The following is a 19,460-nucleotide window of genomic DNA, read 5'->3' on the forward strand; positions in this document are numbered from 1 at the left end:
TAATCTGAGAACTGTTTGTGTTGAAAATAGTTGGATATAATTAACTTTAGTAACAGCTACAAGATTGTTGCCATAGGAGACAGCGGCCCTACCTATACAGAAGTGGTGTCCAGCTGGAGGCCTTCACCTGATAGCTGTATGCCTATAGAAGTCTCGGAGTCTGCTAATCATCTTTGCACCTACCTAAGGGTGTCCTGGCCCTAGCCCACAGTTCTGTTTAAGAAACAATAAATCTCTTTGCATTCAAAAAGTGTCTGGCGCCCACCTGTTCATCTTGCATTACACCCACCATGCCTTGTAACCCACTCTATGCTGAAGGATGTCAGCTGTCCCTAACTCTGGAGGTAACCATTAGGCCTGAAGAGGCCCAGGACTTTGATACATTTGGCGCCCAACGTGTGGTACACCACACGTAAAATTGTATATAATGTCTGTTATTTGCCCTTGTGTGAACTGCCACTTGCTCATGTATATGTTATGCATATTTGCTTCATGTGGTCACATGTATTGTATTATTATTCCTTTAAGCCCAACTTCAGCCTTTTGAAAGAATTTAACATTTTTTATATGTTTTGTATAAATAAATGTATAATTCAGTTTTGGCTGCAATACTCACTCTGCCGCAACCAACTATCCTCCAGCACCAATCTTCTTCTGGGTTGAACAATGCCCAGTGTTGTTTCAAAAGAGGGGAAAAAAAGGGATTGATTTACTAAAACTGGAGAGTGCAAAACCTGATGCGACTGTAATTTGTTCAATTAAGCTTTGACAATAAAAACCTGGAAGCTGATTGGTTTCTATGCAGTGCTGCACCAGATTTTGCATCAGATTTTAGTAAATCAACCTCAAAGTGTGCCACAAAACCCTCCTCCCTCCCAGTAGTCTGAATAAGAAAGATTTGTGGGTGGTATCTGATGACATTATAGTATATCACAGAGATATCTCCATCACACACCGGACCTATACACATCCAATCACTGGCTGCTTGAGCAACTGGTGGATAGTGCCACAGAAATCAGTTAAAAAATATATTGTTCTGTCAAAAAATGTCCGCCTATCGAATAGTGTCCACTGTGTACTGAGCAGGCGGGGCGCTTGCGCAGTATGGAGTACAAGAATATTCGGAAAATCTCAGAAGATGAACGGCGCCTGCGCCGTGAGTGCAGGTGCAAGCCCCACCATCCAAGTGGACATAGGGCTGCACCTAGAGGGCCCCTCGCAGGCTCGCTTCGTTCGCCACGCTTTGCTCGGCTTTTGTATTCTAACTCTATGTCCACTTGGATGGTGGGGCTTGAACCTGGACTCACGGTGCAGGCGCCGTTCATCTTCAGCTATTTTCGGAATCTCCTTATCATGGGTACTGCGCATGCGCAGTACACTGCGGACACTATCCGACGGGGGACAGTATTTGACTGGACACCAGTACACCTCAGCCTTCTGAAATAAGAACCATCCTTACTGATGTTTTTTCAGCATGTCATGAAGCAAATTGCAACATTTCGGAACCGCCATGGGTTCTTTCATCATACAAAGTGACCGTCCTTAATTGCAGCAGATTACAGCTGAACTCCAGGATAAGAAAATATTGTCTAATTATATTATATATATATTATTATAGCAAATATGGTCTAAATAACAGGAACCATGTATTCTTCCATGAATCTTGGTGTGCTTTGTATATTTCTTCCAGATCTGTGCAGTAATCCAGTGTGAGACTTTACCTCTGTGCAGAAGCTTCCTGTAATAAAGACCGCTCACTGCTGCTCTCATTCCTTGTGCAGGGTGACCGGTCTTGTCTCCACCCCCTCCTGTCGTTTTCTGTAGGCAGCCTGTAGTGGGTGGAGCCTCCTGGGTCCCTCCCACAGCTCTCCTCTCTGCACAGGGTGTATACGGCACAGTGATGATATCGCCACCACTAGAGAAGTGTTTGGTTTAAATTTTTTTTTTTTGGGCTTTAATATTTTTAATGCAAGCCATTTAAATGACAAAAAATACAGGGATACATTTAAATGAATTAAGTACTCCGTTTTGATTATGCTGATCATAGGTATGTATTTAGAAGTGTGGTTACATTTAGTAGGAATAATTCTAGATTACTATTGGAAAGCCTTCGTACATCAGCAAAAATTCTAGTTACAAAAGAGTTTATTCACTTTCTGATGGATATTTACTAGACAAATAAAGGATGTATGTGTAGCACATCCCTGAAGGGGCTGCTGATAATTTTGATCCCCCTCTTCTGCACAACGAGGCACACCAAGTCTTCACAAGCACTCAGAGACAGGGAACGGTCCGTGGCTTTGTTTTTATGTTTTATTAGGGAGTTCAAACTTGAATAGGGGTGGGAGATTATGGAATACCCACTTGACTTGAACAACTTCAGGTTCAACTTCCTATATACCGTCTCTATATACAGCTTCCTCTTCTTCGGCCATCTGCATGCACATGGTTCCTGCTGGCACACTCCTTGAAGGGAACTGACAGGGCCTGACTGTCAGCCCAGCAATAGCCCATTACAGGCAGGACCTTGCAGTCCCTTGAAAAAACAGCACACTGGAGTGACACAGCTTAGACTTTCATATCACTTCCTCACTGTGGTCACTGGTCCTAACTCTCCAGGCCAGTCCTCCAGATGGACTCTTCACCAGCCCACCCAACTGACTGTCACTAGCCCACCCAGCTGACCCTGCAGGAGATCTCCCAGGGAAAGGATGAAGACTTGGCACACCATGGTCTTCATGGAGAACTGGCTAGATATGGCAGTCTCCCCCCTTGTGAGTTCCCAGTAGTGTTGCTCTACTCAACCTGTCCTCTCTCTTGTTTCCGTGCCTCCAGCAAGGGCTTCCTCCTTGTGTAATTGCAGGTTCTTCCCAGCAGCCAGGGTGTGGCCTAAGAGCCCTGAGGGCCACCAACAGCCTCCACAGCACTACATGGCCCATGTCTATTTATGAGGTGAACCTGCCCCCTGCCAGCCCTTTGCTGTAGATTGGCCCAAGGTCCTCATAAATATGCACGACAGCACCTCCTGCCCTCTAGTTCTAGAAGTTTCTACAAACTTCTGGACCAGGGGGAAGTGCCAGAGAGAGCTGCCAGGTGAGTTATCCAGCCCTGAACTTGAGTGATCCTGACCCAATTCACAGCTTAGGCTTAGCCCTGAGCTAACTAAATTTACCTACAGTAACAAACCTACACTATTTCTAGCACACAATAGAGGGTGTTACATTTTTTTATAGAGACACAACTCTCTTATACATCAATTTACTATCCTAGTTCCGTCTAATTTGGGCCACAAAAATGTATCTACAGCTCAAAAATAACTCTTCTGTCTGTCCTTTAGAAGGGTAAGCAGTAATTTGGTATGAACCTGGGCAGGACCAAACCCAGGAGGAAGCTGTCATTCCTCCCCACTGCTGCCCAATCGACTGTGTCCGGGGCATTCCCCGCACCATAGCTGCACATACACAAATGGGTGGGCTGCCAACTCACAGCATTTTTGTAGATTGAGTGGTATCAGCCCTGCCAGTTTTCTTTTGCTAAATTTCTCGACCACTTCCACTCCTTTCATCACAATAGTATTCCACAAATATTTCTGTAGTTCAAGCTAAGAAGTAGCTCCTTGAAATAACACAGGAAAAATCCACAGGTCATCCATGAATTTCAAATATTATCAGCGGGTATTTTTTGCACTGTGGTCACATAGAGCTTGTAGCACCATTTAAAGGAGAAGTATGGGAATGCAAAAATAGGTAGTACATGCTACCCTCATACCTGCATTGCAATTCTTTCTTTCTTCAGTCCTTTCGTTTTTGCAGAATAGTCTTTTGAAAAGTCCAGTAGCAGCCTCTAACGGTTCTTTCTCTCTCTCAGTTCAAAGGTTTCCAGGGGGTGGATACAGCTCCACAATCCAGCCTCTTCTTCACTACCTCCCTCTGGAGGACATGTGGGTGTACTTGGTGAAGAGGTGCACACCCAGGCTGCTATCTAGAACAAGCACGTTCTTCGTGTGCCTCTAGTTTCCATGGCAGTGTGTCCCCAGCTAAAACACAGGAGCAGAGGCAGCATGACAAGCAGTGAAGTCCTCATCTTTACCTGGCTGTTATCTGCAAGCTCTCCGCTGCGAGACTCTGACACCTCTCCCCTGGGCTTTGATGTTCCTGTGTCCTCCGTATCCCTCCTCACTCATTCAAAGTCCATGTCAGCATCTCCTCCAGCCTATGGGGGGAGGGGGGAGAGTCACTGAACAGTTCTCATGTCCAGCAATGAACACAGGTGATCTCTCTACACATAACACTGTGTTATTACAGAAGAGGAGACATGGTGAGGAGCATAGTGACCTGTGCCCTGTGTCTGTTCTCTGAAATAAACACAGTGCTATGTATAGAGAGCATACCTGTGTACAGTACATAGGAGAGGGAGACTGAAAACTCCCATACATCTAAAGTGACCCCCTGATATGTCTCCAGAGTCTCCTGTATTGTACGAAAAAATTCATCCCTCCCATCACTGATCCCATCCCCCCCACCACCATCCCTCTGCCATTGATGTCATCCCTATCCTCCCATCATCCCCATCCCCTGCACTCCTATACAGTCTTATCATCCCCATCCCCTGTACTCCTATACAGTCCCATCAACCCCCTCACCTGTACTCCTATACAGTCCGATCATCCCTATCCCCTGTATTTCTTTACAATCCGATCATCCCCATCCCCTGTACTCCTATACAGTCCCATCAACCCCCTCACCTGTACTCCTATACAGTCCGATCATCCCTATCCCCTGTATTTCTTTACAATCCGATCATCCCCATCCCCTGTACTCCTATACAGTCCCGTCACCCCCCTGTACTCCTATACAGTCCTATCATCCCCTGTACTCCTATACAGTCCTGTCATTCTCTGTACTTCTATACAGTCCTGTCATCCCCATCCTCTGTACTCATGGGCGTCCGCAGCAGGGGGCAAGTGGGTCTAGTGGCCCCCCCCTGGAATCCCCAAGGTGTTGCAGCCGCCGCCATGCTGCATTTTTTTTACTGAGTCCACTAGCGGCTGCATCCTCCGCTCTCTCCTCTGGATCACAGCTGGCTGGCTCTGTGTTCGGCGGCCGCTCTGTAACACAGTCCCGCCCCCCAGACCAGCTCGTGTGATAGTAGAGTGAATCAACGTTCCGCCTATCAGATGAGCCGGTCTGGGGGGGCGGGACTGTGTTACAGAGCGGCCGCCGAACACAGAGCCAGCCAGCGTTGTGATCCAGAGGAGTAGATGCCCATCTGTACAGCCCGCCCTGTGTGCAACAGTGCCTGGATAGGAGGATCGAGGGGGGGTTACAGTGCACCCCACCAGTGCTCTCCTCCACCACCACACTCTCCTGCCCCCCCCCAGTGCTTTCCTCCACAACCACACTCTCCTGCCCCCCCGTGCTCTCCTCCACCACCACCACCACTCTCCTGTCCCCCCCAGTGCTCTCCTCCACCACCACACTCTCTCCTGCCCCCCGTGCTCTCCTCCACCACCACACTCTCCTGCCCCCCCACAGTGCTCTCCCCCCTGTTCCCCCCCAGTGCTCTCCCCTCGTTCCCCCCAGTGCTCTCCACTCTGCCCAGTGCTCCCCCCCTGTTCTCCCTCCCCCACAGTGCTCTCCACTCCCCCAGTCCTCTCCCCCAGTCCTCTCCCCCCCGTTCTCCTCCCCAGTGCTCTCCCCCCTGTTCTCCCCCCAGTGCTCTCCCCCCTGTTCTTTCCTCCCCAGAGTGCTCTCCCTCCCTGTTCTTTCTCCCCCAACTGCTCTCCCCCCTCAGTGCTCTCCTCTCTCCCAGTGCTCTCCCCCTGTTCTTTCTCCCCAGTGCTCTCCACTCCCCCCAGTGCTCTCCCCCCTGTTCTTTCCCCCCCAGTGCTCTCCACACCCCCCAGTGCTCTCCCCCCTGTTCTTTCCCCCCCAGTGCCCTCCACTCCCCCCAGTGCTCTCCCCCCTGTTCTTTCCCCCCCAGTGCTCTCCACTCCCCCCAGTGCTCTCCCCCCTGTTCTTTCCCCCCAGTGCTCTCCACTCCCCCCAGTGCTCTTCCCCTCTGTTCTTCCCCCCCCAGTGCTCTCCACTCCCCCCAGTGCTCTTCCCCTCTGTTCTTCCCCCCCCAGTGCTCTCCACTCCCCCCAGTGCTCTTCCCCCCTCAGTGCTCTCCACTCCCCCCAGTGCTCTCCACTCCCCCCAGTGCTCTCCCCCTGTTCTTCCCCCCCCCAGTGCTCTCCCCCCTGTTCTTTCCCCCCCAGTGCTCTCCACTCCCCCCAGTGCTCTTCTCCCCCCAGTGCTCTCCCCCCTGTTCTTTCCCCCCAGTGCTCTCCACTCCCCCCTGTTCTTTCCCCCCAGTGCTCTCCACTCCCCCCAGTGCTCTCCCCCCTGTTCTTCCCCCCCCCAGTGCTCTCCACTCCCCCCAGTGCTCTCCCCCCTGTTCTTTCCCCCCCAGTGCTCTCCACTCCCCCCTGTTCTCCCCCCAGTGCTCTCCCCCCTGTTCTTTCCCCCCCAGTGCTCTCCACTCCCCCCTGTTCTCCCCCCCAGTGCTCTCCCCCCTGTTCTTTCCCCCCCAGTGCTCTCCACTCCCCCCAGTGCTCTCCACTCCCCCCAGTGCTCTCCCCCGTGTTCTTTCCCCCCCCCCAGTGCTCTCCACTCCTCCCAGTGCTCTCCCCCCTGTTCTTTCCCCCCCCAGTGCTCTCCCCTCCCCCCAGTGCTCTCCCCCTGTTCTTCCCCCCCCCCCCAGTGCTCTCCACTCCCCCCAGTGCTCTCCCCCCTGTTCTTCCCCCCCCCCCAGTGCTCTCCATTCCCCCCAGTGCTCTCCCCCCTGTTCTTCCCCCCCCCCAGTGCTCTCCACTCCCCCCAGTGCTCTCCCCCCTGTTCTTTCCCCCCCCAGTGCTCTCCACTCCCCCCAGTGCTCTCCCCCCTGTTCTTTCCCCCCCCAGTGCTCTCCACTCCCCCCAGTGCTCTCCCCCTGTTCTTCCCCCCCCCCCTCCAGTGCTCTTCAGCTCTCCCCATCACTCTCCAGCCTCCCATTCTCCCCACCCCTGTTCTTTCTGCCCCCCTGGTGCTCTCTACCCTCCATGCTCTCCACCCCTGTTCTTTTTGGCTCCCCCCAGCACTCTCCACTCCCCACCCCTGTACTCTCCACTCCCCCTGCATTTTGCCCCCACCCATGTGCTCTCCACCCCCCATAGTGCTCTCCAGTCCTCCATGCTTTCCACCCCTGTTCTTTCTTGCCCCCACTGGTGCTCTCTAGCTCCCCCCATTGCTCTCCACTTCCCCCTGCTCTTTGTACCCCCCAGTACTCTCCAGCCCCGTGCTCTCCACCCCTGTTTTTCTGCCCCCCCAGTGCTTTTCAACACCCCACACTCTTAGCCCCCCCAGTGCTCTCAGCCTACCGTGCTCTCTACCCCTGTTCTTATTGCCCCCCCCCCAGTGCTCTCAAGTCCTCCCCCCCAGCGCTCTCCGCTCCCCACCCCTGTGATCTCCACTCCCCCTCGCTCTTTGCCCCCACCCATGTGTTCTCCAACCCCGCCAGTACTCTTTGCTCCCCCTTCTCTCCAACTCCCACCCAATGCTCTCCACTTCCCCAGGACCAGAGGGCAGGCTGACTGGGGCCAGAAATTAGGAAGGCTGAAGGTGCAGGTGGCCATTGACCACTCCATCTCACAGCAGACAGATCCTCTGGAAGGAGCACCGTCCCCATCCAAAACGAGAACAGACCCTGCCTGCTGCTGGCCGTCATGGATATCCTGCTGGCATGCAAGGTACCGTACCAAGCATCAACAACACACCTTCCCACAGACAGGGACTGCAGACTGGGACATGGGGCACAGGAGGGGCTGCAATGATGGGCCCAGTGAGACTGCATTCACGGCACAGTAAAGCTGCATTTGATGGACACAGTGAGGCTGCATTTGATGGGCACGGTGAGGCTGCATTTGATGGGCACAGTGAGGCTGCATTTGATGGGCACAGCGAGGCTGAATTTGATGGGCACAGCGAGGCTGCATTTGATGGGCACAGTGAGGCTGCATTTGATGGGCACTGGTGAGGCTGCATTGAGCTCTTGCATCAAGTCTGCAGTCTCTGACCATCTCCTGTAGCATGTCTGCAGTCTTTGAGGGAGTCTAGAGAGAAGTCAAGAGTGGGAGCACCGCCGGGATGGGGGTCATGGGAGAAGTCAGACTTGTGGGGACTGTGGACAGGAGACTATAGGATAAAACCAGAGCCACCAAGCTGGAGCCGACTGACTGAGCCCTGCACAGTGCACCTGAGAGGAGGTCAGTGACAGCACCGCCAGGCCAGTCGGGGGTCACTGATGTAAGGGGGGAGTGAAAAGATAATGTAAGGGGCACTGATATAAAGGGTTTCCTCCCCACCTTACCTTAGAGTATTCTTTCTGCAGAAGGTGGTCCCCCCCACGTTCTGAGTTTCTGGGGTCCCCCTTGATGATTGATCACTTACCACTGGAATTTGAATATATATATATATATATATATATATATATATATATATATATATATATATATATATATATAGCCCTATGTGATTTCATATCAAATACTCTCTTTATCAAATGTGCTTTAAAATGTATGGTTTTCCCTTTCATGAACAAGAAAATAATGACGTTATGCTGTTGGGCTGGTATAATAATGCTGTGAGGCTGGTATGAAATTTTTTCCAGGGCTGGTTTTTGAAAGCATGGGCGTCCGCAAGGTTACTCTGGTAGCTGTGTTCCATGCCCATATAGCCTAGAGAATGTACATCTTTTTACATTGCAATACATCTGTTGTTGCCATATTTTTATCTTGATGAAAACAGCCTATGCAGTGACAGTATGAGATCAAAATATGGCCACAACAGATGTATTGCAATGTAAAAAGATGTACATTCTCTAGGCTATATGGGCATGGAACACAGCCACCAGAGTAACTTCCAATACAAAGTGAAGATGAATTATCTCTTATATAACACATATGTATTACCAGTGGAAAGATTTTCATGAGATTGTCGAAAAGGGGCGGAGCATGAGTGGCCTTAAAATGATGCCCCCCCTTGGAAAAAGTTCTGCGGACGCCCATGTCTGTACTCCTAGCAGTGTGAAACCAGCATATGTAAATGGAAGGCTCCGTGACTTCAATCACATAGAACTATCTGCATAGCCAATATAATGATGAAATCACAATATTAGCTCTAATTGTTTTAAAGTAAATGCAGGCAATGCTGACAGAAGCCGGTTCTGTATCTTACTTTAAAATTGTATTCTTTGCATTATAATTTTAGCAGGAAAGTAGAATATAATCCACTGTACAGATCACTATCCCTGACATCTACACTCACCAATGCCTGCTGTGAATTCTGAATGTGTGCTGAGATTGTTCTGCCTGCAACAGAGGGGAGGGGGGGGGGGGAGGAGGGGGTGGGGAGCAGCTCTTTGTGTTGTGTGAAGTCTTGGAAAGTCTGTAGCCCCTCTCATAGGTAATGAACTCTCTTTTAACAGAAACAGTGCACTTCTCAGAGGGCAGGAAAGATTTGTAGATACTAGCAGCTCATAAGGATTAGGATTAAGCAAAACAATTTCCCCGCCAGGGTTCACAGTATGGGAGCAGGTATATGTTCACTGATCCATAAGTATAGGTATAGCAAAGTATGACACCACTCAAGTGACATTTTCCTGAAGTCTTTTTTGTAATTATCAAACAAATATAAAAAAATCTCCTGAGAATATATCTAATAGTCCAAAAGATAACACATAATGCCGCGTACACACGACCAAACTTACGTCCGACAGACTTCCGAAGGAGTTCTGCCGGAGTTCCGACAGAGTTCTGACGGACTTTTCGATTGAGCGGACTTGGCCACACACAATCACACCAAACTCCAATGGATTCGAACGTGATGACGTACGACTGGACTCGAATAAGGAAGTTCATAGCCAGTAGCCAATAGCTGCCCTAGCATCGGTTTTAGTCCGTCGGAATAGCATACACACGAGCGAATTTTTCGGAAGGAACTGGGTCCGGCAGAGTTCTGGCGGAAAAATTTGAAGCATGTTCCATTTCTAAAGTCTGTCAGACTTTTGCGAATCAAAAGTCCGTTGCAGCCCACACACGATCGAATAGTCTGACGGAATCATTCCGTCAGACTTTGGATGTTGAAAAGTCTGCTCGTGTGTACGGGGCTTAAGAGAAATGTATTGTTAGGATTAGGGATGAGTTTCGTGTTCGAGTCGAACATACGTTCGACTCGAAACATCGGCTGTTCGCCCGTACAGTATACATCTGTATATACCCCTTTATCTCTGGTGTTCTATAAAAAAGGCATCTGCAGGAGTTAGTGGGTTTTTTTTGTGCCACCAGCACAATATACACCTGTAGCTACCCTTTATTGCTGTTCTCTAATAGAGCCATCTGCAGGGCTTAGTGGGTGTTGTGTGACTCAATTACAGTATACCCCTTTATCTCTGGTGTTCTATAATAAAGGCATCTGCAGGGCTTAGTGGGTGTTGTGTGACTCCATTACACTGCTGTTTTACCCAACTTCCTTCAGGCCATTACCATGTCTGGAAGGCCAGCAAGGAGAGGCAGACAGGCGCGAGCCGATAAAAGAGGGCAAGCAGGCTCTGTGTCTAGAGACAACAGTGCTGGTCGTGGACGCGGTGCATTGTCATCAGCACGTGGCCATGGGACACGCTTGTCCTTCTTTTCGGCAGCTGGACATGTTGAACCGCAACATGCCAACGACTTGGTAGAGTGGATGACCAAGCCCTCTTCATCCTCCTCATCCTCTCTCACCCAGTCTCAGGGTACTAGCAAAGCAGCTGCCAATGCATCGTCTTCCCTCCTCTCAATGTCATCATCAGTGACTCCTTCCCTAGACCCACCACGTCCTCCTAAGGAGTCTCCTGAACTCTTTGAGCACAGTGTTGGGTACATGCTCCAGGAGGATGCCCAGTGTTTTGTGGGCTCTGATGATGACACTCAGCTAGAGGAAGGCAGTAGCGTGAGCGCAGAGAGAGGGGATGCTCAAGAAGGACAGCAATCTGGCAGTCATGTTCCACAAGCTGCAGCATACTGCCAGGTTTGCTACAGCGATGAAGAGGGAGGGGATGATGAGGGCACTGACTCCACGTGGGTGCCTGGTAGGAGAGAGGAGGAGGAGGAGGAGGAGGCACATGTCCAACGAGGCAGGATGCCCTCCGGGGGCCAGCTTAGGGGAAGCACACCGACTGAATCACACCGCAGAGCTCCGCCTGTGCAGGGCGCTGCCTCTGCGCGTTATTCTAAAAGTTCTTTGGTGTGGGCCTTTTTTGAGACGAGTGCATCAGATCGCACTGCTGCTATTTGCAACATATGTCTCAAGCGTATCTCGCGTGGCCAAAACATCAGCCGCTTGGGCACCACATGCTTGACCAGACATATGTTGACCTGCCATGCAGCTCGTTGGCAAGCGTACCTCAAAGACCCACACCAAAGAACAAAGCGGACCTCTCCTTGCTCCTCATCAGCTGGCATCTCCAACCCCACTAGACCTTCAGTCCTCTCTGAAACCTGCTCTGAGAGGAATGAAGGTGTAGAATTAGGTGTGTCACAGCCAAGTGCTTCCGGGAACTCTGCTAGCAGTACACCCATGTCCGATTATAGCAGGCAAATGTCCCTGCCCCAGCTGCTGGACCGGCGAAAGAAGTTCACTGCCAGCCATCCACATGCCCAGCGGTTGAATGCTAGCTTGGCTAAATTGCTAGCACTTCAACTACTGCCTTTTCAGTTGGTAGACTCGGCCCCCTTCCGTGAATTTGTACAATGTGCGGTTCCTCAGTGGCAGGTCCCCAAACGCCACTTTTTCTCACGGAAGGCGATTCCGGCTCTCTACCGGCATGTGGAAGGTAATTTCCTTGCCTCGCTGGACAGGGCGGTCAGCGGTAAGGTGCATATTACCGCTGACTCATGGTCCAGCAGGCATGGGCAGGGATGTTACCTGTCTTTCACGGCCCATTGGGTCACTCTTCTGGCAGCTGGGAAGGATGCAGGACAAGGTGCAGTAGTGTTGGAGGTTGTTCCGCCACCACGCCTCCAAAATGCTACTATTGGTTGTGACACACCTCTCTCCTCCACCCCCTCCTCTTCTTCTTCCTCCATGGCCTCTTCCAGTGCTCTGTCCTCAGAACCAGCGGTGCTCCGTAGGCGTTCCAGGGGCTACGCAAGTACGCAGGAAAAACGATGCCATGCCGTGCTTGCGCTGGTTTGTTTGGGGGACAGGAGCCACACTGGGGCGGATGTTTTGTCAGCTCTGCAGGGGCAGGCCGAGAGGTGGTTGACGCCATGCCAGCTTAAGCCAGGAATGGTGGTTTGTGACAATGGCACCAACCTCCTCTCCGCCCTCCGACAGGGACAACTGACCCATGTGCCCTGTGTATCTCACATCCTTAACCTGGTGGTGCAGCGGTTCTTGGGCAGGTACCCTGGCTTACAGGATGTACTGAAGCAGGCCAGGAAAGTCTGTGTGCATTTCCGCCGATCATTTAATGCCTGTGCTCGGCTGGCTGAGCTCCAAAAGGAGTTGAACCTGCCCAAGAACCGCCTTATATGTGACATGCCCACCAGGTGGAACTCAACGTTGGCCATGCTGCAGTGGCTGCACACGCAGCAGAGGGCCATCAATGAGTACCTGTGCGACTACGGCACCAGGAAAGGGTCAGGGGAGCTCGGTTTTTTCTCACCACGCCAGTGGGGCATGCACTGTCCTGTCACCGTTTGAGGAGGCCACAAGGATGGTGAGCAGTGACAGTGCATGCATCAGTGACACTGTACCTCTTGTCCACCTCTTGGAGCATACGCTGCATGGAATAATGGACAGGGCACTTGAGGCAGAACAGAGGCAGGAAGAGGAGGACTTCCTTGCCTCTCAAGGCCCCCTTTATCCAGACAGTGTTCCTGCTGTGCCACCCATCACACAGGAAGAGGATGAGGAGGAGGAAGAGGAGGAGGAGGATGATTGTGTCAGCATGGAGGTGGAGGCTGGCACTCAGCAGCAGCAGCAGCAGTCTTGTAGGGATGATTTACAGTCCCAAGAAACACGTGGACTTGTACGTGGCTGGGAGGAGGTAGCTGCGGATCATGTTGCCCTTAGTGACCCAGAGGACTCCGGACCGAATGCCTCAGCTAACCTACGCTGCATGGCCTCCCTGATCCTGCAAAGCCTGCGGAAGGATCCTCGTATTCTTCGGATCAAGGAGAGGGACCATTACTGGCTGGCCACTCTCCTTGATCCACGGCACAAGGGTAAGGTTGCCGACCTTATCTTGCCATTGCAGAGGGAGCAGAGGATGAGACATCTCCGGGAGGCCTTGCAGAAAGGTCTGTGCAACGCGTTCCCAGAGACTGGGAGGTTACAAACTCCTGGTCCTGGACAACGTGTTGCTGAGGCATCGGTCAGAAGGAGCGGTGGAGAAGGTGGCCGTCTGACTGATGCTTTCAGACAATTTTTTAGTCCGCAGCCCCAAGGTATGATCGGTTCCAGCAACCATCGCCAGCGTCTGATTTACATGGTGCAGGAATACCTAGGGGCAAGGTCAGACTTGGACACCTTTCCCACCGAAAATCCTCTGGCTTACTGGGTCTTGAGGATGGATCACTGGTCAGAGCTTGCAGAGTATGCAATTGAGCTACTGGCCTGTCCTGCATCCAGCGTTCTTTCGGAACGCACCTTCAGTGCTGCTGGTGGCTTTGTTACCGATCACAGGGTGCGCCTGTCCACCGAATCAGTTGATCGACTGACCTTCATCAAGATGAATCAGTCTTGGATCACCCACAGCTACCAAGCACCTGAAGCTGATGTAACCGAATAATTTTTTTGGAAATATCACATCCCTTCAAGACTGCCTATGCTGATGCTGAGTGACTGTCCTGTTATGTTGATTGTCTATCCTCTTCCTCCTCCGCTGATATGTTGGAAGAACATTTCTGGCTCTGGGTGATGCCATTAGCCCAATTTTTCTGCCGCTGTTTAACAGGGGCGTTTAAGTACAATTTTTGATGCAATGCTTTGCAGCAAGGCTAATTCCTGCAATAAAACTAGAGTATATGGGAGAGGTTGCAGTGTCATGGCACCAGCACCAGTGCCTAAGGCCCAATTTTTCTGCCCCTGTTTAACAGGGACATGTAATTACAATTCTTGATATATTTCACAGGAGGGCCCGTTCCTGTGCCCACCCAGAGTAACTGTGAGGACTTATAGTGTTGTGGCACCAGCACCACAACCACCAAAGGTCAATTTTTCTACCACTGTTCAACAATGGCATGTAATTACAATTCTTGATATAATCGTTCACAGCAGGGCGCTCCAGCGCCCACCAAGAGTCACTTTGAGGGCTTACAATGTTGTGGCAAAACCAACACCTTGTTCCGCCATTTCTGCAGAGCATATAGGGCAGGCCCCTACTTTCAAACATCCAACTTACAAACATCTCCTACTTACAAACGAAAGGAGACAACAGCAAGTGAGATGAAAAAAGATGGACGACAAAATTATACAGGGGTGATAACCCTTCCCTATGTTTTCCAAAAAGCTTAAAAATTGATTTTTTGACTGGAGCTACACTTTAAAAATGTACCGATTGAAAATTACAAACAGATTCAACTTAACACAACAAACCTACACAGTCCCTGTCTTGTTTGCACCGCCTGTATACTGCTGTTCTAAGTATATAGGGCCTGGGGGGGCCACACGCATTTCCTTTTTTTAATATGGGTACTGGGTTCCCCTTAATATGCGTACAAGACCCAAAGGGGCTGGTAATGGGCGGGGAGGGCTACCCATGCCATTTTTCTCAATGGTTTTCAACCATATTGCAGGAACCAGATATAACATTAAAACCGCAAGCAGTTTTCAATGATGTTATTTCTGTTTAATGTCATTTTGTGCAGGGACGGTTCTAAACACGGGAAACACGTGGCACTTCACAGGCATACTACAGACACCCCCAGGCACCATATTTAAAGGAATATTTCACTTTTTTTTTCACTTCAATCATCATTCAAATCAGTGCTCCCGCCAAAACGGACATTTTTAAAAACATTTTAGGCATTGACCCATGTCCCCTGGGGCAAGAGCCAGGTCCCCAAACCCTTTTTAGGACAGTATCTTGCATATTAGCCGTTAAAATTAGCACTTTTAATTTCGAACGTTCGAGTCCCATAGACGTCAATGGGATTCTAAAGTTCGTTTGAATTTGGGGTCCGTTCGAAAGTTCTGGTGCGAACCGAACCGGGGGGGTGTTCGGCTCATCCCTAGTTAGGATGTGGATTCACCATTTAACGCATTTTGCTAAAACTAATCACCAGAGTACACAAATCCCCCATGTCAAAATCATTAATTTTATGGACATTATTTTTACAACAATTTCCAGTTGCTTGTGACACCATTGGGCATGTTTAAAACCAAACAAGGTGCAATTATTGGAGAAGTGCAGCAATTGGTAACATCCAGATAAGTGAATTCTGATTGGTTACTGTGATATATGGTACCGTAGATCATATATGGTACCGTACAGATAATCTTTACAGTCTGCACTGCACTATTAAATAAAACGGCTTAACAATGTGTTGGGCTTAACAATAAATCCTGTACTGTGGTGGGGCTATGTACTATGTAGGTGGGCTCCTGTACTGTGGTGGGGGGGGGGGGCTATGTACCATGTGGGTTGGCTCCTGTACTGTGGTGAGGGACTATGTACCATGTGAGTGGGTGCCTGTACTGTGTGGTGGCTCTGTATTTTGGGGGGGTATACCATTTGGGTAGGCTCCTGTGATGTGTGGGGGCTCTGTACTGTGGTGGAGGGCTATGTACCATGTGGGTGGATTCCAGCACTGTGTGTGGGCTCTGTATTGTGTGGGCACCCTCTGCTCTGAGAGGCTCTGTACTGTGGGGTTTGGTGGGTTATTTTCTGGGATAAGGATGAGCTCAGGCGTGTTCGCATGCTCCACGTGCAGAGCCCGCCAGGAAGTCGGAGCAGCGCTGCTCTAATCACAGACAGTGAGACATTGCCCCGATGTACGGCTGCAGAGATCGGGCAATGTCTCACTGTCTGTGATTAGCGCAGCATTGCGCCAACTTCCTGGCGGGCTCTGCACGTGAACCATGCGAACACGCCTGAGCTCATCCCTACTCTGGGACCCTGAGAAAAACAGCCTTGAGTATGGTCATAGTTTCAAGATTTTATATAATTGAAACTGATCATTTTGCCTCATCAGTGCATTATAAACAAAATGTAAATGCATTTGTTCCCTGATACTGAGATTTCAGGAGAAAATTTATATCTAATTGATATAAAAAAGGTGGTTGGATTAAGCTATGTCCCTCTTGTAAATTGAATAGGTGATCTAACACTGGAAAACCCAGAACAAATGTTATACATTCTTATTACATTATTCTAATGATGGAATTTTCAAACACAAAGAAAGCAGCATGGAGGGGTTCAGTGAAGGTGGTGGTGAAGGTGTGGAGGTGTCTGATGGGGTCACACAGCTGGTAGAAGGAAAGACATCCCTCATCATAATCCAGATAGATCCCAACTGTCTTTAAAGAAGAGCTGGAGTCTAATTTTTTAACATAGTCTTTGTGCCGGGCTTGGAGACCGGTTCTTTGTGTCAGACCCCATGATTTATCATTGTAACCTATGAAAGATTCAATTCCCTCGGTCTTCCTCTCTATGCTCTGAGCGGCCACACCGACCAGCCATTCTGTTGCTCCGTTCACATCCACCTCCCAGTAATGTCTCCCTGATGAGAAGCTCTGTGTACTCATTACCTGTCGGACTGTAAACCTCTCTGGATCATCCGGTTTGTTCTCTGGTTTATTGCTACCAGCAGCTGATTTGAGATTTTTCGATATAAAAGTGCGATTGCTGGCTGTTTTTATATCCAGTAGGATGTCTGACTTCTCCATTATTGAGAATTGCCTCTTTGTCTTCAGATCCATCAGACTGTCAGTAAAGTGGAGAAGTCCTCTGTGGAGCATCTGTGAGATCATTCCTTCATCCAGACATCCAGCATCTCTTACATCACCACTCCTAGGAATGATGTCATCACTGCTCATTTCTTTTTTTAGCACAGTTAATGGATCTGAAATCTTCCGTAAGTCCTCAACTTCATTAATTTTCCTGGAAAGCTCAATCTTCATTTTCTCCAGCTTCCGGAACAGACCACAGACTGACTGGGAGATCTTCTCCTCCTGTCTGGAGACCTCAGTCAGGACTCTCTTCTCTACATCATCCAGATGTCTCCTGATGTCTCTAAACAGCTCAGTGACTCTCTTGGTAACATCAGCTGCTTTTCCTTTCTCTCCCGTCTTGTGATTTCCCAGATCATGGATTCTCTTCTCAGTGTCTTGTTTCTCAATGTTCAGTTTCTCAATAACATCTTTCAATTTCTCTTTCTTCTTCTCAGAGGCCTCATTCAGAAGATCCACCTGGTGTCCTCTGTGGTCTCCAGCCACCCAGCAGGACATACAGATACAGGCACCGTCTTCTGTGCAGTAATATTTCAGGATTTCTTCGTGTATTGAGCATTTTCTGCCATCAAACGATGTGGTGGGATCAGTTAAAACGTGATGCAGTGACTTACTGTGATTGCTTAAGTGCATATCACAGAACGAGGCCTCACAGTGTAGACATGATTTAGTAGCCGGTACAGGAGGATTACAGTACGTACAGAAGACCTCCGGGAGAGAAGATCTTATATTATCCACAATGTTACACAACTTCCTGTTCTTCTCCAGCGGAGGGCGCTCTGTATACTTCTCTCTGCACTCCGGACAGGAATAACTGGTAGACTTCCTCTTCTGTGTATCCAGCACAGTCACTATACAATCTCGGCAGAAATTATGTCCACATCTCAGTGATATGGGCTCCGTATAAAGGTTCAGGCAGATGGAGCAGCTCAGCTCCTCTCTCAGAGTAGAAGTCGCCATTCTAGGGAAAAAATTAAACTTTTGCTACAACTCGGCACAGAAGAAAAGCTGGGAGCGTCTGATCGCTCCCGTACAAGGCACGGAAATGAATGTGAAAGCAATTCTGGAAATGCTCCTCAGGAAGTGAGCGTCATGAACAATGAGATCCTCCCTGTTTAACCCTTTATGTGCTCTGCTTGGACACTAGGGCTGAAACCAATGATTACTTTCATACTCGATTAGTTGGCTGATTATTGCTTAGATTAATCGGTTAATAACCTTAAAAAAAAAGTGTGGTGTATATTTTAGTTAATATGTAAAGTTTAAGAAAAGGCAATTTATTCCTAAATATCTCTATACGCAGGGGTAAATATAAATAACCAACTATATGGTTATGGAGTAAAATCTTTAACCCACTCTGAGAATAACAAACAATAGGAATTTTCATAAATTACATAAATTTCATAATTTCATAAATTTCAGAAATTACATTGATTTTAAAACAGAATGTTAAAAGCAAGTGAAAATTTCAAACATTCTTTCATTCAGCGAATGTACAAAGATTTTTCGCATTAATAGTCTCATCTGAAAATTGATCCGTGTGGCCAGCATAAGGCTCAGTACACACCTATGCCGTTTTCTTTTGATCAGTTTACGCAGTGCTTTTTGCTGTGCATGTTGATTTTTTTTTTTACTGCGATTTGCTTTTTTTTATGTCTTTTTTAGGCCAATTTGTTGTTGGGCAGATTAAAAAACACAAATTGCTGCAAAAACGCACGACGTGCTTTTTTGCAGATTCTCCATTGAAGTCTATCGAACCAAAAAAGCACTGTTTTGCGTTGGAAAGGGTCAAGGAACTTTTTCAAATATGCAGCAGCTGAAAAAAAGCATAGATGTGAACGTTAAATGAACTGTAGTGCGTTTCTGCAAAAAGCACCAAAAAACCACATGGGTGGGAACAGGGCCGTCTTTAATGTTGATTGGACCCTGGACAAAAATTTTCTTGGGCCCCCCCCCCCCCCCCCATGCAATTTTGCTCTCCACCTGCTCTGAGACACACAATAAATAGCAACCAGACTCAAAATCTGTTTACTGAATCAGATCAGGCAGCGATTGTGCTTGTTTGCCAGAGGTTATAGTGTACCATTACCGCTCTCTGACTGGTTGCTAGAGGTTACAGCACATGATTTCAACTTGGTGACTGGTTGCTAGAGGCTACTGCACATCATTACAGCTTACTGATTGGTTGCTAGAAGTTACAGCACATCATCTCCTCACTGCCTGCACACCATAGACTGGGGAGGTGAGGGGACCCATGAAAAAACTCTTATGTCGCACACACACGACCAGACTTTGACAGCAAAGAACGAATCAGCCGGACAAGTCGACTGTGTGTGGGCTTCATTGGACCTTTTGCTGTCTAAAAATCAGACGAACTTTAGATTTAAAACATGTTTCAAATCTTTCCGAGGGACTAGAGTCCGGTCGAAAAACCCGTTCATCTGTATG

At 49.1% G+C, this 19,460-nt stretch overlaps 1 protein-coding gene across 3 annotated transcripts in view; it reads right to left on the reverse strand.

The window, feature by feature from the left end:
• LOC143925008 (E3 ubiquitin-protein ligase TRIM39-like) overlaps positions 1 to 18,080 on the reverse strand; it is a 130,622-nt gene extending 112,542 nt beyond the window's left edge. For 2 of the 3 annotated variants that reach the window (XM_077449572.1, XM_077449573.1), the window contains exon 1: positions 16,812 to 18,080. In XM_077449572.1, the coding sequence (XP_077305698.1) occupies positions 16,812 to 17,972 (1,161 nt within the window). In that variant the 5' untranslated portion in view covers positions 17,973 to 18,080. Of the gene's footprint in view, positions 1 to 15,360 lie in introns of those variants that run through there. The other variant, XM_077449571.1, reaches the window with a different exon arrangement.
• Positions 18,081 to 19,460: the final 1,380 nt, after the last annotated feature.

This window comes from Lithobates pipiens, unplaced genomic scaffold, assembly GCF_037356315.1.
Source record: "Lithobates pipiens isolate NorthernLeopardFrog02 unplaced genomic scaffold, aLitPip1_a1.2 Scaffold_22, whole genome shotgun sequence".
NCBI classification, from domain to species: domain Eukaryota; kingdom Metazoa; phylum Chordata; class Amphibia; order Anura; family Ranidae; genus Lithobates; species Lithobates pipiens.